The following is a 23,852-nucleotide window of genomic DNA, read 5'->3' as shown; positions in this document are numbered from 1 at the left end:
TTGTATTTATTCTTCTGCAGTGTTCCAGTCATTTGAGATTTAAAAAAGTGATCAAAAGTAGTACAGACCAAGGCAATGAAGAGGTTGATAAAACTCCTTGAACTGAAATTAGGGAAGGTGCTTTGTATCGTGACAAAAGAACAAAAAAATCGGACAGTGTGTTACCAATGAAAAAATATTCGAGAAAATTCTTTAGTCACTTAACTCTTACTTGTATCTGCCAGCTCGTAGTGAATTACTCCACCTTTTGTCCATCGGAGGATTTCTCCAGTCGTCTAGTTTCAGTTCACTCATTATTCTCAACCTATTTCATTTATTAGCCGTAACGTCACCACTTTCTTCATCCTTTAAATTTCTTACTCCCTTTTACAGGGACATCTATTACAAGACCCCCCCAACCATGCTAAACTCTCATTTTAATTTCTTCCATCACAATCTTCTCTTCATTCTTCTTCATCAGCTTTTATCAACATTTTATTTCCATTTCTCTCCCATAAACACATTTATTGTGCTCTCCCTCGTGCATTTTTACCCAGCTTTACATTGAAGCGTATATTTTCTTTGCCCTCTCTCCTTCCCTACGCCATTCTTTATGATTTGAAGGATCATTTGTTAGGATGAGCTAAAGCACTTTCACTCTCCGCCCTTGCCTCCCCCTGTCTCTTTTTTTGTAGGCTTTGGAAATATAATTTTCAATTTTTAATTTGATTCATTTAGATTTGATCATTAATCAGCACCGGGGGAGAGTTAATTTGGTGGAAAATAGATGAGGTAGTTAGAGAGGGCTTTTTATGAAGTGACTGTCGGCCCTTTTAAGTTACAAGGGAGAGCGAGTGGAGAAATGGAAAGCTTTTGCGCATCGCAGTTATTTCGGGATAAAGTGTTTCATTCTTAGAGATGACGCGCACATCAGCAAGACGACGCCAAACATTTACCATGTAATTTTGCACAGACGTTGTTTCAGATAGCACGTTTAAGCATATAGCTTGGAATTAGCACATTTAACCCATACATCGCTTAGCACATTCACCTCACAGTTAAGTCACCCGAGTTTAATTCCAACTGACTCCGGCCTTCCAATGTGGAGTTTGCATGTTCTCCCCGAGCCTGTGTGCATCCTCTCCAGGCTCTCCGGCTTCTTCCCACACTCCAAAAACATGCAAGGCAGGTGTATTGGACACTCTAAATTGTTCTTATGTGCGATTGGGTGTGGGAATGGTTGTTCGTCCCAGTGTGCACTGCAGTTGACTGGCAACCAGTTCAGGGTGTCCCCCGCCTACTGCCCATAGATAGCTGGGATAGGCACCAGCAGGCCTGCACCCTAATGTGGATAAGTGGCTACAGAAAATGAATGGATGGATTGATCCATACTGTATATTACCCATATCTTACACAGAACATACTGCTTGCCTTTCACTACTCATTCTAAACATGTTATGGAATGAGAATGTTCCATTTCTACTCTCTGTCTCTTGTTTTTGTTCTTTTGTGCCCATAATCCACAGATTCACAATCTTTGTGTGCATTTGTGTGTGCTGGTGTGTGTTTGCAAGCTAGCAAGTACAGCTCTTGCACAGCTTAGTTTTGCTTGTTAGGCTAAGAAAGTAATCTTCACTGGATTATCCTTAAAATGCCTTTACTCTTCCTCCCAGCTCCTTACTTTTTACTCACGCAAACACAAAACATTGAGTCTTAATTAAACAAATGCGCGTGCGAGTCATTTTAAAATGATTACGTCTAATTGTGTTGTCTTGGTAGACTTAATTCTTTGACTCTTTGGCTGTCCTAAATTGTGTCTTTGCTACAAAGACACTCTTGAGTGATGCCTTGAGATAAACCTTTTATTCTTTCTGTAACAATGTTACTCAGTTGAAATGCTTTATATATATATATACACACATGTACTGCGGCACCATTTCTCTTTTACTAGTCAATGTGTTAGAATTGATGGTATTTGGTACATTAAGGTAGGTAAACAGTAGGAAGTTACATTTGTGTTTTTTATATTTTATTTTTAGTTTGACAGCAAATTAAAGTAGTCTGGTAAAAGTCTTTTTGAAATATTTTTCTGTCAAACTGCTGCTTTGTTTTGAAGTCAGCTGAGCTCAATGTGCCATACAGTGCTTGTTATCTCACATGTTTTGCTTTCATGTCAAGAAATTAGTCAAAAAACAACGTGTATCTCAAAAACCTTACTCATTTCTTAACGGGATCTTATCAATCAGTTAAAAACCCTCGTGAAGTACGTTCTTAAATAGTACTTGTAAAACAAAATTATTAATCCCATCATATTATCCTAAATGAAGTCCTTTTTTTCCTCCAGGGCACATGACACCTGTGTCTTCCTTATCCATCTTTAAGTGGTAACCACGGTAACATCCAATACCCTGAGAGACAAGCTTAATTAAATTAGGGCTCCTTTGTGTCAATTAATTAAGGTGACAGAGGGAGAAAGGGTGAGATAGCAATTGGCCTCAGAAAGCAAAGTAGCAAGAGAGAACCCATTTACCAAAGATACTTTGAGTTACTTTGGTTTCAGTTAGATTGATTTCTGTATGTACTGTATAATGAAGAAACATTATATACACATATATATATATATATATATATATATATATATATATATATATATATATTTTTTTTTTTTTTTTTTCACTGAAGAAATATACACTGACTTCACATTATAGTCGGTCTTTGAAAGTCATTTGAACAAATGAACTAAACATTTTTACATATACATAGTGACGGTTTAAGGTTTAACATTGGGAAAGTGCTGTAATTAACATACATTTTATTATGTCTTTGCATTGTTTTCAGGTGTTCGTCTTGACAGGGTTCGTGGTGGACGACAGAAGTATAAACGCCGGATAGATGCAGACAACAGTCCTTATCTGAACCCTCAGTTGGCTCTGCCTGCCAAGAAGCCATGTAAGAGCGCGTGCACACACACACACACTCACACATATGCACTCATGTAGGTTGGTTGTCAAAGGTAAGAATCTTCATACCTGCAGGAGTCAACTATTTCTCCATAAATATTGCATAACTGCATGCAAGCCATGTTCATGTAGACAACAGTTGGACCATTAAAAACGAGGTTACAACAAGGCTCGCAAACATTAATGCATACACACTCTCACACACACAAAAATGGACGCAGTGTGGTGCAAAGCCCATCTGTTTGGGACTTAGTTTATTTCCTTGTTTCTTACAGCTACCAGTTTAGGGTCATAACATTTTATATGTGTCATATTTTACTCTAAAGATATTCATTTAGCTCTGGCCGTATTTGCTGTTTTTTACTGTCAAGTCCACTTCTAGCCAAAGCTCTATGATTGGAAATGCAACAAGAGCAAGAGGGAGTAAGAGTAAAGGATGGGAAGTGAACTTAAATGATGGGCTTTCTCACAGAAATGGAGACGTAGAGGTGGAGGAGGAGCCATGTTAGATAGGGAGGGACCAGCCAGAACTTTAATCCGGATTAAATCCAATCTGTCAGCCACATCAAACTAGAGTTAGCTCTCTAGCTAACCGTCTGGTCACACACACATACACACATTCATGCAGTGCAGATTGAGCAGTATTTAGCAGCTTGCTCCCTAAAGCCCATTTTGCTTAAAGCTGGAGCATATTTTGATTTAGTCCAATATGTTGAAGGGCTACAGGGCAGTTTAGGCTCACTTCAGCACCACTAATCATAGAAATGTTCAGATCCATCATATATCACATCCAGATGAATGTCCATTCACAATCACACTAAGGGCGATTTGAAGTGTCCTATATACCTATGAAGCAGGCTTTTCGAATGTGGGTATGCGGTAATTAATTATGTCCGATAATTATTAGTTCTAATTAAACATTTCAATGTCACCCAAAATCTTCTGAATCTTCAAAATCTTTGTCTTTTGTAATGTACCAGATCTAAAGATTGATATTGTACATCCACAAAAAAATGTCTTCAGTCACAGACTAGCTCAAACGCAGGGTGTTCTCAAGTTTAATTTGGCAATGTGCTTTACTATGGCTTCCTACATTGGCGTCTTAGCATATTTGTTGCACTCACAGCTGGATGTCGTCACAGCAGCAGGCTTCTACTTACAAAGAATGCACATCAATCTACCTTTAGCGAGGGTGCGATCAGTATTTAAAGTTGAATTGACCATTCGTAACAACTCTCACACGCTCTTCCATTTTCATGTCTTCCTTCTTCCCCCCCACTCACACAAAACAGCCAATCAGTGTCCGCTTCAAGAAACCCGATGGATAAAAACAGATCTAACCATTATACAGAAAGCAGAAAGTGAGAGACTACAAATCAGATTAATGCATTCAAATAAATAATGCTTTCACTATGGTTGTAATTAATTGAATGCAGTTCAATTGTTTTTGTGACACCCCTAACATTTCTATTTATGTGTAGACAAAGCCACGGTGTCCACATTGATTGTGTGAAAATAGGACAATAGCTCAGCGTTTGGAAATGGGCTTGCATTGATTCTAATTAGGAAAACATTAAATAAGATTTACCGGCAGATACAGCTGTGTTTGTATGTGTGTGTATTTGTCTTTGCAACCTGCAGCCTAAGCTAGATGCAGAACAATTGTGTGTTTATAAAGTGATATTTATAACCCCTTTATAACACTCATCTCCATCTTATTTGTTTTAACTCCCCTTAGCTTTTCTCTCCTCTCTTGTAATTCCGGTGCTTGATTAGTCAGTGGATTAATTTGGGAGCAGGATATCTGTGTGACGCTAATGGGCCATAGAGATCTCATCACCACATGTCACTATTACTGGCTGAGCTGTTTGGCTTTTACTGTTATCTCCTCCTTACGTGCCTATCGATGAGCTTCTTTGAGAGAAACGAGAGGCAACACTGCATGGCCTTTCGGAGCATCTCCCCAATGATGTTGTTTTTATGTTATGATTGAATCCTTGAATTAAACTGTTATTGTCATTGTACAATTGGTGATGGAGCAAAAATTAGAAAGGTTGTGCTTTATTTTCTGCAAATTAAAAGGCAAGCAATGATACCCATTCACACTTCATGAATATTAAATGATTTGAAAGTCAACACACTGGATTACTTAGGAAATTGCATCGGATAATTACTTAGTATGTGAAGTATTGACATTTTTCAAATGTGATAGTTCAAATGTGATAGTTCCCAGGATATTGTAAAAGCTTGTTTTTTAGAATTAACTCAATTCCATCCATGTGCTATAAAATAATATTATATTTTTCTCCTCTGCCTTGATTCTTATTGTTATGGTCCCCATTCAACTCACATTATTGAAACTCATTAGTCTATTTTACACTGTCTATAAAAATGACTTGAGCAAATAATGAGTGTTTTGCCTGAGCATTTCATGGCTAATCATACATGCTTGCAATTATAGTCGGCGTTATTATACAGTCTGATTTGCATGTGAAATTGTGTATCTGAACGATCATGAGCCGTATGTAATATGAAATTACTGTCATGTTTTGAGCTCTTTGTAAGTTACTTTTTACTGATTATTTGTTAGCCCACAGTCATATGTTTGCTCTGGTTTAAAACGTACGAACCATATATTCACTCTCTCTCTGTCTCTGTGTCTTTCTCCTCGTCTGGTGGTCATGTCAGTTGCCTTTGGCTGCCTTGCAGATAACAAAATTGTCTCTCACCTGCTGGTGGCCGAGCCAGAGAAGATATATGCCATGCCAGATCCGACAGTACCAGACAGCGACATCAAGGCCCTGACTACCTTGTGCGATCTGGCCGACAGAGAGCTGGTGGTCAACATCGGTTGGGCCAAGCACATCCCAGGTAGGAGAAACCTGCTAACCCTTCGTGCATGATGCAAGACCTTACACACAACACACACAAACACACACACATTGCCATTGCCATTGCCTACTCTGCACACCCAAAACATGTGTTTTGCTGTGCTTGCACTTAAACTGTGACCTTTCACCCTAATCCCTGCACCCAGACAGTTTGAACTCTTGACACCTCAAACTGGCCAAGCAAATCCATTCCAAACATACACAAAATCCACTTTCTTTTTCAACTCTAACCGTACAATGATGGATGGATGGATGGATGGATGGATGGATGGATGGATGGATGGATGGATGGATGGATGGATGGAAATATGACCAACATTCACTCGGTCTATTTTGGTCAGTAACAATTATCCATCCTCACTAGTTTATCATTACTAGGGGCTTGGGACTGCTGGGGCCTATCTCAGCTGTCTCTGGTTAGTAGGCAGGAGACACCCTGATTTGGTTGCCAGCCAATAGCAGGGCACACAGAGACCAACAATCATTCACACTCCCCTAAAGGCAATTTGTAGCGTCCAATATGTCTACCATGCATGTTTCTGGGAACGTTTCGAGAAACCAAACTCTGGATAAAACTCACACAGACACGGGGAGAAGATGCAAACTCCACAAAGGAAGGCCGTAGCTGGGATCGCATCCGCAATCTCTGAACTGTGAGGCATATGTGCTAACCAATCGGTGCCGTACGAATTAATGAATGAAAAGTCAGTCATTTGTGTTGGGGAAAAAAAGAATATCTTATTGAAGGATGTTATGCAATGTCAAAACAGTGAGAAAGGAAGAGCTGTGCCTCCCTCATCTTAACACAAATGAGTCCTAACATCGTCTTGCATTGCAATGATACACATATCAGATTAAATACCAAACTTTCAAAACCAATGTAGTCAATGGTATTGCCAACAAGGCTTTCAGAACCAAATGCATTATTTTTACCAATAAAAAATGAGATGAGGCTAAGCATTGCTTGTATTGATCTATGTGAAGACAGTGAGCAGGTTTGCATGTCATATCATATAATTGATCGCCATGCCATGTTTAGCCTTTGAAAATGTATTCATGTGTTTCAAAACTTGCCATTTTTTATTTTTTCTTGCGTGTTGGTCTCCTCTGTTGCCTTTTTGCTTTTGCTCCTTTTAAAAGAGATGAGGCCAGGTTAGCCTGGTTACCCCCTGGCTAAAGGGTGCACGCATGTGCGTGCACGCGCAAAGCGCAACGATTGCTCAGCGGTGGAGAGATGGCATGATTAGACGAGCGAGAAAGGCAATCCACAGCTCTGTTTACAACACTGATCTAATACTCACAAGCACACACACTTCTTAAGTGATCTAGTGTTGAGTGGAAAGGATTGTCAGACCGAAATGCCGGACTTCAGCATTTGTTGTCCTCTTTCATGTAAGATAAGAAGGTTAACAGGTTTATTCTTTTCTTTTCAACAGAATAAACGCTACTGTATTCTATTCATTTGCGCGTGTGTGTGTGTGAGGTTTTCTTGTGAACACACACGAACACATGTGAACACACATCTTTCCTTGCTATGCTACAGTAATTTTTTAATCAAATTGATGGAGGGAGACAAAAAGAAAAAAAGGCAGAGGCAGAGTGAGGAGAGGTGAAGCCAATTTATGCTTCATGATATGGTTGCGCTGCGCTGCTCACATGCACGCACATACACAGTGACACACACACACAGAGGCTGGGAACAGTGGTAACAACGTGTCAAGGCGAGCGCCAGGCAGCTAATTTGAAGTCATTAGATGTCTGCCGTACTGGCAACAATTTGTTACGCTCACACATGCACAAAGGCCCGCACACAACAACACGACACGCGCGCACGCTGAGTTAAGAGCCGTCTGCAGATAGCGAGGAGGCTAAATTGTAAACTAATTTAAACATCACTCAGCGTTAGAGAGGCTGCCTGCAAGACAGGCCCCCGGATAACAAGGCCGGGCTGTGTGTGTACATACGTGTGTGTGTTTATGTGCGCCGCAAGTCATGTTTGACACACAGACTCGTCCAAGCTGGTGACAACGTGCACACACGCGCGCATGCTTGCATGCACACATCACTTTGATTGGTTCTTTTATTCCAAAGCTTGGCTTGTATGCCTGCGCGCATTTCCATACTGATATGGCCTATATGCAAACATTTGATATGTCATTAGAGGAGGAAAATGAGGTTTCAGCTAGTGTGTCTCTTGATATCCCGCAAAGAATATTAAAACACACACAAGTGCATGAGGAGAGAAACGTAATGGGAACGAGAGAAAAAATCAACACATTGGTAATTTACATACATGCGCACAACTGCTGTATCATATAGGCAAACACTCAAGGCTGTGTGTGTATGCACATGCCTTGCGTTTCCTCATATTGTTGCTGGGAGTCTTTATTTAGTCCACCGCCGAGATTTTAAAATAACAATTATGAAACAATGATGTTGACAACGAAACGTGTGAGAACATAATCCGCGTGCATGATCGGCTGTTATAATTGTTCATCACAATACTATACCATATTGCTGTCCTGCATTTAAAGGCTATGTTAGGTTCATTGAATCCAATGAGTCTTGGGTCGCCAACATGGTTCCAGAGAGCATCAGGTCGTCCCAGAGTAGATGTAGTAGATAAAAACCTGAAAATTGACAATATTTAAATACCATGTAAGCTGTACTATGTACCATGTATACTCATCTTTTCATCCCTGGGATACCTCATCTCCAATGAGAATGTGTTCATTTATAGACATTCAAATTACCTCATTTAAACTGAACTTTTGTTTGTATTCTGCGCATGCTCTATCTGCAAAAAATGCCATCTTTTTGATACTGGACACTTGTATATAGAGCGATGTGGTTTTACTCACCGTAGCAAGAGCGGACGATTTTTTTTTTTTTTTTTTACTAGAGTTAGAAGTAAAGCCATCAGTGTTACGGTGCCCATTTAATGCATTGAGTTCTCCGTGGGGTAAACACACATTCCCTCATCAAATCAACCTGTCTCTTGTGAGCGCTTCTACACTTTTGGTGAATGCTTTATGATGCGATGCCTCATAACACTAGACGGCCTCAGAACCCCTGTCTGGACTGACCTCCATCAACAGACGTAAACACGCTACAGTCAGTGCTTAGACCGTTGAGTTTTTTTTTCAAGGCTTCATGTTATAAAGCGCATCCCAAAAATGCGGAAAGGCTCAACAAAGGTGGGTGTTCAGTCAGTGACTGGTTGATTTGGCGACAGAATACACAGCTCTTTAAACAATCAGTAAAACTCAGTTGCAGCAAAGACCCAGTGTTTTGGAGCGAGAAGGGAAAACCAAGTTTTACAGCAGTGAGTGATGTGTATATAATGTGTTTTATTGATGGTATAAAGTAAGAAGTGGAATTGACATCTATTTTTCCTGTGACTTCCATAACTTTGTTTCGCTCACTGTTTATTGGCATGCATCTCTTCCTATTCTTGTATTGTCCGCTGACCCACTAGCTAACAGCCAATCAGAGTGATCAAATGCCCAACACTGATTAAACATGCTGAATCCACCAAAACGCCCTGCGAACAACTCCAACCCCTTCTAGCGCCTGATTGGTGTATCCAAGCCTTCACAGGTACTATGGGTGCTTTGCAAGTGGTGTAGTAATGAGAATTACAGCCAACTACCTATGTATTTTATGTTTCATCTACAAGAAGAAAAGTAGGTGTCTTTTTCGTTGATTCAAGTGGAATGTGATTAATTAAAGCAGAAGCCACTATTTGAGGAAATATGCTGTTATTATTCCCAGGGCATGAAAAGCCTGTGGTGTCCAATAATATGGATTAGTGCAGAGAAGATCTCATTTTAATAGCTCTCCAGGAGACAACTGCAGTTAGGTATTAGGCCGCATGTCACAGTCAAGTGTGCGTGTGAATGAAGGAGGAATGAAGAGCAGTCAGGTGAGAGAGGAGGCCCGGCAAATATTTAAACAGGAGCCAATGAGAGTGTGAATGAAAAGAAAAGGCCATTTGTCTGCCTGGAGAATTGCTCTTTTCATCCACTGTCTCTCTTTCTGCATAATAGCTAAATGACTAGCAGCCAGTCATGCTGGTAGCTCTTATCTAGACACAGCCGCACAAAAGGCCAAGACAGGCAGGCAAGGCGAGCACTTGACTTGGCGAAAGAGTAAGAAAGCGAACAAATGAACCAATCAGCGAACAAGCAGCTCTCATGTAGTACTTTACCAAAACCTGAAGCCTTCAATATGATTGTTTTTTTTTTTTCCTTTATTCAAGAAAAGAAATTACTCACACCCCCATTTACTTGAGTCACTATCTCCTGATGCTTTGGTTCTCCTCATCCTCCACTTTCTTTCATTGTATTTCAATTTTGACACTCTGGATAAGCTGACTGGAGAGCGCTGGCTATGATTCATTTTGATTGAGCTGTAAAAGTGGTTGAAGAGAACGCAGAATGGTTATACTTTTAAGTGACCCGCATGGGAAATTGGTAACTTTCAACTTGAAGTGGGCACCTTGCTTGCTTCGGCTATCTTTCATTTTGTCTTAACCGATTATTGATCATTGCAGAGTTTGTCGATCAAATGGAGCTTGATCAATGCCGTCCTCACATCAACAAGGTTATCTTCTGTTGTCGAAATGGCAGATTAATGGATTTTACAGTAAGCAGTAGCTGGATTTGCAAGTAGTTTTAGCTCAACAATTTTGAGGTGTAAATAGTTCCCCAGGCTAAAGAAGCATTCTAGAATCACTACACTGTTTTGGCGTGTTGCATTAGCATCTACTGGATTCACTTTCTTTAGGCTCCATTACATCGTCAGACTATTTAGCTTTGAACCACAGTTTCCAAGACATCTTCGTTTTAAAGATAGCTCGGATGGATATTTTGGGCAATTTCCGACTTCACCGATGGCATCCATTTTTTGTTCTTGTCCTCACCAGGGATCTGCAAGTACTGCGCTTTTTAATAATGGCTGAATGTTCACATTACACCAAGTGTACTTTTGATCAAAAAATCATAACAATAAATGATTTTTACCCGATGGTTTGGTGACGCGGTGAATAGCACGTACACACACACATAAAAGATATGTTCATAGTGTGTGAATATAGAGTGGGTGTAGGCGTGTGTCTGTGTGGGTGTGTGTCTCTGTGTGTGTATGGGCAGCAAAGAACCTTTTACACAATATCACTTGACCTAATGGCCAAGAACACCCTTGCCACCTCTTCAACCTCTTATGTGACCTTCATCCTTCCCTGGCTCTGATCTGACCTTCCACCCTCTCCCCAATGGACCTTCTTCATTATTAAGTCATTGCTCGGCCATTCCCATTTCAGAATCCCTTTGAATTTGACAGTGTGCATACTACAAGTCCACTTTGTCTTTGGATTTGATTTCCATTAATGTTTTTAATTACGATTTGTGGTATAACTTACCCAGCTTGCCAAACTTCCTTGCTATAACCAATCAGTAGGTCAAGTGACTCCATGGCCAGTCAGTCAATCAGTATGACAAACACACACTCTAAGCAAATATTGATTCATAGAAGTGTCCGGCTCCTTTTAGCAAATCTAATGTTGGGTCTCAGCCGACAAACGCACACTAACACCGATATTTTCATCAATCGCCGCACTTCACTGTGACACTGCAGCCCCCTAAATTAACTCACTCATTATGGCACTTCATTGCATTGAATGTGCATGTCCATATGATGGTGATGTTACTCGTCATTCTAGTCGGGTGAAGCTGAGAATATCATCAATTGCTTCCTTAGTTCAATGTGTGGCATATACAGTAGGTATGCAAATTATACGGCATGGTAAAGAAAAGCAATAACACAATAAACAGCAATAAACAACTATATATTACTTGAGTTTAGTTTTGTTAATTTCTTATTCTGTGGTCCAAGCTACACTCACACACATTTCATCTGTGAGCGCCCGGTGCTGTCCTTTCAGTGCCATTACCTCCCTGCAATAAAATGTCAGGTGTGTACACAACATGCACATACTATAAAGTCAGTGGCAGCTTTGGCCCCATTCTGTCTTCTAACACTAGTTCACCTTGACAATCACAGCATGCTCAGTGCCTCCTCAAACACGCAAATGTTCACCTTGACACACACCACGTACACTACTGTAGTCTGTATTTGTACCCTCTTATTATGTGTATTCATCATGTCAAACTGTTAACACTAAGGGAGTGGGGGGGGCAGTAAAGTAAGCAGAAAGTGAAAGTATAGACTGATTAGTGATATATATTTTATGTATACAATACTTTATAATAATTTACCAGTTCCAATATCCTGGATACTGAGATGAAAAGTGGATAAATTTGTCCTTAATATATCAGATTAGGATTTCAAATTGTGTTTAGTTTCTGCTGCGCGAATGTGTCTCCATTTGCTGTTGATTTCCTCGCAGCTCTGTTGGGCGTGTTTGATTTCCATCCATGTTCCTCCTTGCGCAGCATAACACGTTTAGATGCCGGAGCCTCAGTTCCAAATGTGTGCATGTGTGCGTCCATCTTCTTATCTTTGCATTGGAGACTCCCCATCTTCCACAGGCGCTCACTTATTGCAGCCCACACAAACAAACACGTGCCTGTTTGCAGATGAAAACAAATATTGGTGAAATCCAATTAGCGTGAGAATATTTGATATCTGATCTTTATGTTTGGATTAAGTGGGGCTTGCTTTATTGGGTTAAAGCTTGCAGGTATTGAAGCGCGTTATCAATATGAGAAAACAAAGGATAGAAAGCATGTGCTCTTTTTCTTCTATTCTTATGCATTTCTTAACATTTCTTTCTTTAATGTTTAATTTGTGTTAGCATCTGTTTTTAAATATGTTACTCTATATGTACTCTTGAAGTACAACATTGAATGTACTGTATACTTGAATGATTTAGATAGAGTGTGTGTACAGTATGTCTAACTTTAATATGGTGGATGCCTGTTTAGCATATCTGGCTCACAGTTTAGAGGTCCCCGATTCAATTCCGCTTGCCTTGTGTGGAGTTTGCATGTTCTCCCTGTGCCCATAAGGGTCTTCTCCAGGCACTCCAGTCTCCTCCCACATTCTAAAAACATGCATAGTAGGTGGATTGGGCATTCTAAATAGCCCTTCGGTGTGTGTTCCAAATGGTTAGTACAAATGTCCCCCTCCTACTGCCTGAAGATGGTTAGGATAGGCACCAGCAAGCTAGCGACTCTTGTGAGGATAAGCGGCCAAAGAAAATAGATGGATGGATCGATGGATGAATATGAGAAAGAAAGCATTTGTTTTAGTTTGCCATGAGTTTATATGACAACACGGCCTATGCAGAAACGTGTGAAAAATTTTAGACAAGGTGAAAATGTGAATGTGACCAAGGGCAAGTCTGCCTCTATTGTGTATCATACACACATGCGCACACGCACACACACACACACACGAACACAGGTAGCCTCATTGTGACACTTACCTTCATCAGGTCACACTTTACTGGTGACACACTTATAACATCATTGCTGCAGCGTGAGCTGACACATCACACAGACACACATATGCACACATGACCCTTACTTTCACACTTGCTAGCAACTGCCACAATGACTGTATATATGTGTCACACCAAGTTAGAGCAATTTAACACTAAAAAACACTCAAAGACTCCAAACTACAGCACTTACAAAACATCTCCCGCACATACAGAATATTCCAGGCATCCCATAGTCGTGGTGTTGAACTGATGAGCTGGGCTCCCATTAAAAGCGCTGAGAATAATTGAGGTTTTTGTTTGTAAGTCAAGGAAGCACTGTCAGTAGGTGTGCAAAAGCCAATACTGAAGATTACCACTCAACAGCCCATTGCTGTTTTATCTTGATTACATTAGCAAATCAAATCCATTTATCTGTCAGCCTTTGGAGACCAAGCCTGCATTGTGAGCACACAGGCTAATCTGCATCGAATAATGTCTGTCACACATCCGGCGTGGAGCGGTATATGTACACTTGCTACATGTTCAGTGTTTACAGTTTCACAATATAATACGTGACACGAGATGAGTAGAGACAAATAAATCAGCATCCGAGCCCATCATCATCATCCAACTTGTCACTTGCAAACAGTCAGCTTTTACTTCTTTCAATTTGTTTTGCTACGTGTGAGAGAGAGATAGAAGATGTGATGTGATTTGATGTGGTGTGATGGCAGGGGGGCATAAAGACAGATGATCATAATTACGCACGGGCCAAACTCCATTTCAAATAATCCTCATCCTATTCTGTCTACTGCCGGCATGCGCATGTACACACCCAAGCGCAGACACACAATGAAAGCCATATAAAAGTTCACACCGAAGTGTAATGCTCACCTATGCATGGAGCAAATGTAGTGGAAGGAAGGAAGGGGTTGTCATGACATCACATTATTTCTGTCAGTTCATGCAAAGTTCACAGACAGCCATGAAATAGTTCTTCCCTCCCTCTTTTTCTTTCTCTTTATCTGTTTACATTTCCTCATTGTTTACCTCTACATCCTTTTGTCTCCTCCTCCTCATCATCCATATTCTTCCTCTTTGCTGTGTCGCATCCCCTCAACCCTATTTTCCATCCATTGTTCTTAAATAAGAGGCTGGAGGATTCATCCATTCCATCAGGGGATAAGCAGGTGGTAAAATGGGATTAGAGAGTGCCTGTCAGCAGCTGAAGAGGACGTATGCTTTATGCACTTACGCACACACGCACACATACATGCAGGGAAAACATTCAATATTACAGAGGCACAAACACAAAACGTACCTCATGCAGACACAGCTGCAACAATTTGGATAATTGTATGTGCATATATGTGTGTGCATGTGTGTGTGTGTGTGTGTGTGTGTCTCTCCATAATGGTGGTATTGTTGGTTGAGATTTTTCACTTGACCAAGCATTGTCCCTTTTATTGTTTGTCACGACTGTCTGATGACACCAGTGTTCAGTACATCATATTTTTATTTCCCCCAAAAAACAACACAAACCATATCAGCCATGTCATTGCTACTCGGTTGATCAAAACATTTTTTTTTTAATTGTCTACTCTGCAGTGTTGTTTTGAATATGACATTTTGTTCAGCCTTAGACACTCATCTTTGAATATCTCTTATCAACTTGTATTTTATTGAAAAACCGATGCAAGTGTACAAAAGTAATTTTAAAAAGTTTCTTATATTTGCAATTTTACAGAATTTCACTGATTTTGAAAAGCCTTCGCCACAAAGTTTTGGAGCTATCACCTCAGTAGCTTTTAATTGCTATCGTTCTAAAGCTAATCGTGTTTGCTAACAGTTTAGAAAATGCTGTTGGTGTCTAATAATTCATGTATAAAAGACGTTAAACAATGAGTATCCCTTATACCCTTAGTAAATTATTTAAAAAGTAAGAATGATTAAAATAGTTTTTTGAGGCAGGTGTCACTATGGGGATTGTTTACTCTTATTTTTTTTTTAAGAAATTTGATTAAAAAAAGTCCCCTTTAAAAAGATTCAATAGTGAAAGCCTTACTTTGCTTTATTAATTTTGAACCAAGGCATTTCATATACAAGGCTGTCAAATGTGAAAATTGGATATTTGAATGCCAAGATGGGAACAACTTATTAAACATAGACAAATATTTAAATTCATTTACAATCAGAGTAAAGAAAAAAAGCTAGCTAAATGTCATTTACTTTTGAAACCTGGTCTTCACTAATTGACCTGACCCTGTAGACCTCAGAGCTTTATTGAATTTATATTCAGCTTGCATTTTCTAATTATAAATAAATATTTGACCACAGAAAAATATTAAACATAAAGGTTCCAGTTTTGGGACTACTGTGGAGATCTGTTCACAAAAATACATCTTACCCCCTGAAATTCCCTCAAGTATCCCCTTTTGAGAACCACTGTTCCAGTGTATCAAAATATACTAAAAAAAAAAAAAAAAGGAAAATTGCCTTCCACCTTAAAAGTTGAGCATGGCATGTATTTTGAGAGGTCCAGTCAGGTCAGAATCACCGGTCCCCACGTAGTATTGCTTGGTCGCTGGCCGGGCTCCAGCGAGCATCCATAAACGCACCCAGCCACACTCCAGCGCTCTATTTTATGACAATAACGCACCATAAACCGTCTACATTTTCTTTGTGTTCGATCTGAGCACACCTTATAAGCATGCTGATGGGATGTTTCATCTGAAGGCTGCTCTCACAGCTGTGTGCCCCATTGTCTGCTCCAAACCGATGGTGACAGTCAGTCTGAGGGTGCCTGTGTGCGTGTCTGTCTTTTTGGGTGTACATTTGTCAAGTTTTGTTCACGTATTGTCTTCAGGAGAAGACATGTTTATCCAAACACGACATGGCCAAGATAATGAATCCATACATGAATGTTTGCGCGTGTCATTGTGTGTGTGTCTGCATGCTGTCCATCAAGCCACACACTCAGCCGAAGCAAAGCATTGGCTTGCTTGCAGATGATGACATATGAGTTCCTGGCCGTGGTAATGGCTGTTAAATCTCATAATTACACGCTTCTTTATTGCAATGCATAATGACCCTGCAGCACTATTGGACAATTAATTAAGATTTTCAGCCGGGGCTTTTTTTTCAGGCCCAGATGAGGATGTGGAATGAGGTCCTAATGTTTTTGTCTCCAAGCAAGGACATTACGGGGCTCTTAGAAAGCTCCATGTGCATCAGTTTTCATCGGTCCCCCCATTTTGTCTGTCTTGCAAACCTCCCTTGTTGAGAATTTCCTCTTCCATGCTTGTCCTGAATGATGATGATGATGATATTGGAGAGCATATATCTAATCTGTGAATGCTAAATTAATCTCTGTGGAGTTTGTGTGCTTGTGGCTCTATGGGACGCTAAAGGGGATTAAAAAGATAGAATCAACATGACCTCATAAGCTGGTACACGGACACCATGCCAGTAGAGAGGAGGCCTTGGGATTTTTTTTTTCTTTTAACAATCCAAAGATCTCATGCGTGCATCATTCAAAATCGGCATGTGCAAATTATCAAGGAAAGATAGAGGCCAAAACAAACTTAAAACAGCAAAAAAAACAAACTACTAAGGCCACCAAAACACATCATGTAATATTTCTCTCTGAGTTTGTCTGTTTTTGTCCAAAAAATGAGTTCTTTTTGACCCAGCAGTTTTTAGAGTGTATACTATTCACTTGGCGGCAGACTGCTATTATATCCACCTCACATCAGTTTGTGGGTTTTCTCCCACACTGTCCTCCCACAGTCCCAAAAACCTATAGGTATTTTAGAAACGCCAAAGTTGCTCTTCGGTGGTGTTGTGTGAATGGTTGTTTGTCTCTGTGTGCCCAGCAATTGGCTGGGCACCCAGTTCAGGGTGCCTAAAGACATCTGGGATAGGCTCCAGCACACCTGCGACAGAAGTGAGGATAATCATCTAAGAAAATGGATGGATAGATGAAATCGCTAAAATTTACTGTACCATTGGTACAGTCAGTGTATTTAAATATTTGGCATGCTGTTATGAGCAACTTTTTATAGCATTCTGTTGATGCCGCACTAGCTAGTCATACATTAATATCTTTATAACGGAACACAAATTGAGACATCATGTAAGTTAAAACAAATATCTGGACTGTAGAGTAAAATAATGGGCTTGCGAGACATTTTTTTTTCTGATACTTGTGGGATTTGGCCTCTTCAGAAAAATACGTTATTACAGGAAATTGTTCCTAGCAGGTAATCCAGCAACCGATCAATAGACAGCCACAACACCATTAATTGAACAAACTGGGAAATGTGAATTCATTTTAGATTAGATTGGTACATAGATAGCGGAGTCGCTTTAAAACCCCTGCCTGATCTCCAATCCTTTCGGAAGCCTCATCTCTTGTTTGAATGAGTCTTCATGGAATTCCTCCAATAATTGCATTGTGTTGCACTGTATCAACAAACAGCAGTTATGATTATAGTTATTACCCAATATTTGATGTCAGACAATTCCTCCTGTTGGGGGCCTGAAAGAGAGAGAGAAAGACAATCATTATTTGATAAACAGTACAGTCATCTTTACTCATTCAAATTCCATTTCCGGTTTGAAGAACAAAATGGTTTCTCTCTTGGCACTCCGGCTTCCTCCAACTTTCCAAAAACATGCATGGCAGTTGAATTCGACACACTAAATTGTCCTTAGTTGTGATTGGTTGCGTGAATGGCTGTTCATCTCTGTCAATTGGCTGGCAATCAATTCAGAATGTCCCCTGCCTACTGCCTGAAGTCAGCTAGGATAGGCACCAGCAAGCCAGCGACCCTGGTGAGGACCAACGGCTTTAGAAAGTGTGTAGATGGATGGAAAAGTGTGTGAGCAACTAACTTTGTACTGAGAAAATGTACGGATACTTTAAAACAGTGTTACTGTCTGCATTGTTTCATTTTTAGCGAAAGATAGAACACAAAGTCCACTGTAACTCAAATTGTAGTCGGAGTATGATTCATTCTCGGTTTTATCCAATTCCCTGTACAGACACTATATATATATATATATATATATATATATATATATATTATATAAAATATATATATTAAAATCCTTTTTTTCCACTATGTCTCCTTTATTCTGGAGGTCTAATTATATTTCTCAGTTCTCTGTGTGCTCGTTTTTTCCTGCAAAACTGTCTGTCAGCAGTGTCAGTGTGTGTGAAACCTACAGAGACTTAACGCATCTACTGTAAGCTAACACACGTACGCACACACACACTGGTCATTCCTGCCTGCATCAGCATTGAATCATGAAGGGACGAGCACTACGCTGGAGTGAAAAGAGGCTGGAAGAAGTAAAGATAAAAAAGTGTATTTAGTCTGCTTATTCTCAAATACAGAGGATGATTGTCAGTCAGGCGGAGCTCAAGACTCTGCACAGAGTTAAGAAGACCCAAGTGGCACATGCCTACACACAAGCGCACATTATTTGACACGGCCCTGGTGGAGCTGAAAGTGGGTAATTAAAATGTAAATATTGATATTTTATTATTTGAAATGGCTCCACTGCAGTGCTCTTAATGTCACTCCATCTGGCGTCTCCACAGAGACCCGGGGCTCGCCCCCGACCATCCACGCTGCCCCCTCCGTGGCGACCCGGGCTTACCGACACCCCACAGCAACCTCGGTGTGGCCGCATCTCCAATTTGGCTCTAATTAAGTATTAAATATGAGCAGCCGCAACCACAGAGGCAGCACACTTGACACGCGCGCACACACGCTCTTCTCTCTTTCACACACACTCATATCCACTAAAGCAATGGGAAGATTTTAAGTGTTAATCTGCCAGTGCTGCTGATGGTGTCTAATGTATGCAATTAACAGTCAGCCAGGGCTGAGGGTTTGGTAATTAGCTGGCTGTTCACACTGATTAGAGGCGAGCACAGCCCTATGACTGCTCCACTCTCCCTGAGGCCGCACACACGCACACACTCACAAAGTGGGGGTACGGTCCAAGGAGGGGTGGTGGAGGGGGTTGGGAGGCTAAGGAAATGGAGAAAAGATATTTTAGCCAACAATGCGAGAGGTGGTGAAAGTGATTATGTACATAATTAATGTGTTCCTAAGCAATAAAAGTGATTGATGTGGTGTCACTTTTCCCTCAATGTTCCTACGAAAGTCATTTCATCAGAGTAGACCACGAGCTCAACTCTTCATCTTTTTAACTCTCTTATTTATTAACTGGACAAGAAAAAAAAAAGGAAAGATTAGTTAGAAAGTTAAAGGGATTATAATAGAATTTAGCTATTTTGTGCAGTGCAATATTCTATACTTAATTTTATTACAAAATTATTTTTCATTTAAAATTGACTCATTGGTTGACAACTATTTTCAAACCGTCCTTTACACAATATTTGAAAAAAAAAATTCTAGAAATAAATACACTGGAGTTCAATGTCTGGACTCTGTAAAGACATAGAAGTGCATCTTTGGCATTGAATGAATTAATACCATTAAAAACCGGTGAGCCACATTGAATAAAAATGTTATTATTAATTGTGCATGAAAAATAACACATTTATCAAAACAATTCTAGCCGAAATATAAAATTTTACTTACAAAATTTGCTAAATAAGTGTAGTAAATGTTTAACATTGTAACATTGATGGGATTTTTCAGCTTATTTAACTTAGGTTTAAAAATGTAGGATGCGATTGTATTTAAACAGTTTTACTCATGTGTTTTTTTTCTTCCACATACAAAGGAACGTTTGGTATTTCTGGTAAAGGTTTGCGAAAATTTGGTTTTTGTTTTGTTTTGTTTTTTTTTAATCCAGGTTTTAGTCTGAAAAAGTTCTTTTTTTTTTCTTGTGAGAAGGGTTTATTCTGACTGATAAACATGTCCAGGTAAAGACCATTTTAAGTTGCACCTTCCAAACCCCAAATTGCAGCATAACATAAATAGTGAACGTTCCAAAAAAAATAATAAAAATTAATGTACGGTACTGTATTGCTTCTCTAAATGTGAATCGCTTGCGTATAATTTGCCATATTGTTCTTTTTATTATTGCTGCTTCAAAAAATAAATTTCTAGCGTTTTGTTCAATCTTACAATCCTATTTTTGTCTCGCATTCCAAAAATGTACAACGTGCGGGCAGTGTTTGTTCGCATGTTACTTACCCCCCTCTAAATGAACTGGTTTTCTAGGAAGATTTGTTTCCATTTCATTGCGCATCTCTGTGTAATTGGGTCAGCTGGTGAATGTTGTGTGTGTATGTGTGTGCATGTAGTTTGTTTGCTTAGGCTTGGCCAAAACAATCACAGGGGGTCGGTGTTCATTTGGGCCGACGTCTGGCCTTATGGTACCAAACAGTTTGAGGTGCGCACACACACACACAGGTCCTGAAATAACAGTGCATTAGGAGAGAATCTGCTCACTTTCTACAACATTTAACAATAAGCCGTTGAAACAAATTCAAACACAAACTCATAAAGCAAGTAACATGAGAGAAAGCAAAGTGTAGTCGGGCAACATTGTGTGCATGCAGACACACATGGAGAGCGACAATGTGCCTGTTGGGAACTTCACACGTCCTAATGCAATCTCGATCGCAGTGGGCCAGTGGACTTTAAAGCTGTCCTCTGTGAAACTCAACCTGTGGATGGTGCAGACACGAGACACATTCCAATGCTTCCGTTTTTAGATCATACACTTTGACTAAAAATGTATCAAAGTTCATGGCTTGATGTAACGGACTTTTAAGTTTGCATATTGCCAAATACTACCATTGGTTGGCAACTAGTTCAGGGTGTCCAAAAGACAGCCGGGGTAGGCAACAGCAATCCTAGCGAGAAGAAGCGTCTATAGAAAATGGAGGGATAGATATTACAAAATATGTGTGCTGGAACAAGATTAGATTTAATGCACCCTTGTCATTAGTGATGTGGCCTTGATAAAATTATATTAAAATAGAAGTACAGTCACATATGTAGACGATCACTAACATTTTTTTTTTAATTACATTTTGAAGAGCGTCCACACTATACGCACCTGTTGACTAAACTCTTTTAAAGCTTTTTTCCTCTGTAGCATTTTTACCCTTATGGTGCTCCATGTGAATTCCCTTTGGTTCGATCGTGTCCTATTTGTGTGACAATGTGTGATATGCATTACTACTCTGCTGATAACTGTGAATCTGCGCTGCTACATTGTTCAGACAGTATGATGGACTTTTGTGTTATTGTATCCTGAGGCGACACTCTAATAGGACGGAACTTAGAGTCATTGTTAGCACAGAGAATGTGCTCAAAGGCACAATGTCTTAATATACATATATAAAGTAAGTATTTGTCACCCATTTACTTTCATATGGAAACCAGGAACTCCAAAGTCTCTGTTTTGTAGCAGAGCACCCAGTTTACACCATACTATAAGAAATACGGGATTCAAAAATAGAAATGTGTGCATCCATGGTATATACATTTTAATGCATTAATAAACTAGGACATCAGTGTTAACTCGTGACTCAGTCAGTTCATATTCCATTACAACCTGCAGATAGACAATAATCACAAAAGCTTTCTGCTTCCAATTGTAATTGATAAGGTTTTACCTTTTTTGAAATTAAGACGCAGTTTTTTTCTTCGTTTTTGTTTAGGCTTGCAACCCAAAATTTTGAGTTACAAGCACTAATTGATGATTTTTGCAATGAATCAAATAGTTGAAAAATATACAGTAAATTTTAAAATAGACACATATTAATCTGTAAAACAGTGTTGATGGGGTCAGCGCAGTGGTTAGCAGGTCCACCTCACAGTTGAGGGACTGGAGTTCAAATTCAATTTGGCCTTCCTGTGTGGAGTTTGCATGTTCTCCCCGAGCCTGTGTGGGTTCTCTCCAGCCACTATGGCTTCCTCCAACACTTCAAAAACATACATGGCAGGTGTATTGGACATACTAAATTGTCCTTAAGTTTGATTGGGTGCGTGAATTATTGTCCCCCCCCCCCGGTGACAGTTGGATGGATGAACAATCTAATGGGTCAAAAAGGGCCAGTCCCATTATTTCCAAAAATGTTTTTTTTTTTTTGTACATGGAGTTAAAAATTGAATTGCTTTGTGTAAAGCAACCCAGTAACATGGATCAAATTCACCCAAATTTCGGTCAGAAATACTAGTGGTATTTGTACTTGGAATCGGTAGTGGTGACTACTCAAGAGTTTTGCTTGTACTGGTATCATTCTTAACTAATGATTGATCATCTTCTTTTTTTTTTTTTTATCTCTTCTGCGTTCTACAAATTCATTGAAATGCCCTCCAAGTGTCAAATTTGGCGACCGTAAGTCATGTGTTAATAACTGGGACCAGATCACTATTACAGCCTGTTTTCACACCTGTCACATTACTGCACGCTCACACCATTGCCTTCTTGGACACGCCAGCTATTGCCCATGCACAAATGCGCGCACACAACATCCCACAAGCACACACGCTGGCACACATGAAAACACACACAGGTACTTAGAAGCATCACACGCAGTCCTCGCTGGTTCTCATTTGCCCTGAAACCACAAGAAAACAAATGTTGGTAAATTTGTGTGGCAACTGGGGCATGAGAGAGGGCTATCCTGCGTGTTTGCCTGTGTACATGTTTGTCTGTGTACGTGTGTGTGTGCCAGGCTGTTGTGCGGTCTCGGGTGTAAACGTGCAGTCAGGACTCATTTGGCAGACAAACAGGCCGCGGGCAGGCTGGGGAATCTACTTGTGTTTGTGTATTTTTCTTTCCGCGTGTGTTCGTATTTGATCGAGGAGAGGGGAGAAAGAAAAGAGCCTGTCAGAGCGAGTGGTGGAGGTTAAGTCTGCGTGACTGCACTTCAGCCTCTTTCTGTCACCCCATCACACACACAGACAGTATACACACATGAACACTCGCACTTTTGCCTTCATAGCTGACACACCTAAAAAACGAGTTTCTAATATTTTTATTAGCGTGTCCTCCAGAGACCCAGCCTACTCATTTGTGTCCACTATTTTGTCTTAGCAGGACAGAAAAAGGTAATTACTTCCTATTCCAAACACATAAAACAATATTAGGATGGAAATAATGTCCTATAGAATAGAATAGAATAGAATAGAATAGAATAGAATAGAATACCTTTATGGTCATTGTGTACAGGTAAACAATGAAATTGGTAGATCAACAATATTAATAATTTATATAAAAAAAACATGTAAATAAAGGATGTATGGAATAGAAATCATAGTTTCACAGGAATGGAGTGAGTGAAGTGCATATTTTTTCAATATTTTATGCTGATTACATAGTTGAGGTGGTTTTACTATGATCTATTGACCTTGTTAGTCCAACAACATCGACAACATCGCATAATCGCCAAATCGACTTTGCTAGCATAAACGCTTGAAGTCGACCAATTGCTAATCACACGTTTTGAGCATCTCATTTTACCATGTGGTGTTTCACAGTGGACCTTCGAGAAGCTGATCTGCTGTCATCTCTCAATGAATCCTACGTACATCTATGTTGGTCCAACAGTGTGGAAAAAAAGACATTCGC

The 23,852-nt window shown here is 39.9% G+C and overlaps 1 protein-coding gene across 3 annotated transcripts in view; it reads left to right on the top strand.

The window, feature by feature from the left end:
- Positions 1-23,852, top strand: part of esrrga (estrogen-related receptor gamma a) — a 75,576-nt gene that overhangs the window by 38,953 nt on the left and 12,771 nt on the right. For 2 of the 3 annotated variants that reach the window (XM_088413506.1, XM_088413508.1), the window contains exons 5-6: positions 2,818-2,928; positions 5,628-5,810. In XM_088413506.1, the coding sequence (XP_088269632.1) occupies positions 2,818-2,928; positions 5,628-5,810 (294 nt within the window). The remainder of the gene's footprint in view (positions 1-2,817; positions 2,929-5,627; positions 5,811-23,852) is intronic. The other variant, XM_088413507.1, reaches the window with a different exon arrangement.

This window comes from Hippichthys cyanospilos, chromosome 4 (assembly GCF_059441005.1).
Source record: "Hippichthys cyanospilos isolate Australia breed blue-spotted pipefish chromosome 4, RoL_Hcya_1.0, whole genome shotgun sequence".
NCBI lineage: Eukaryota > Metazoa > Chordata > Actinopteri > Syngnathiformes > Syngnathidae > Hippichthys > Hippichthys cyanospilos.
The sequence above is the reverse complement of the archived record's forward strand: the minus strand, read 5'-3'. Positions and strand labels throughout refer to the sequence as shown.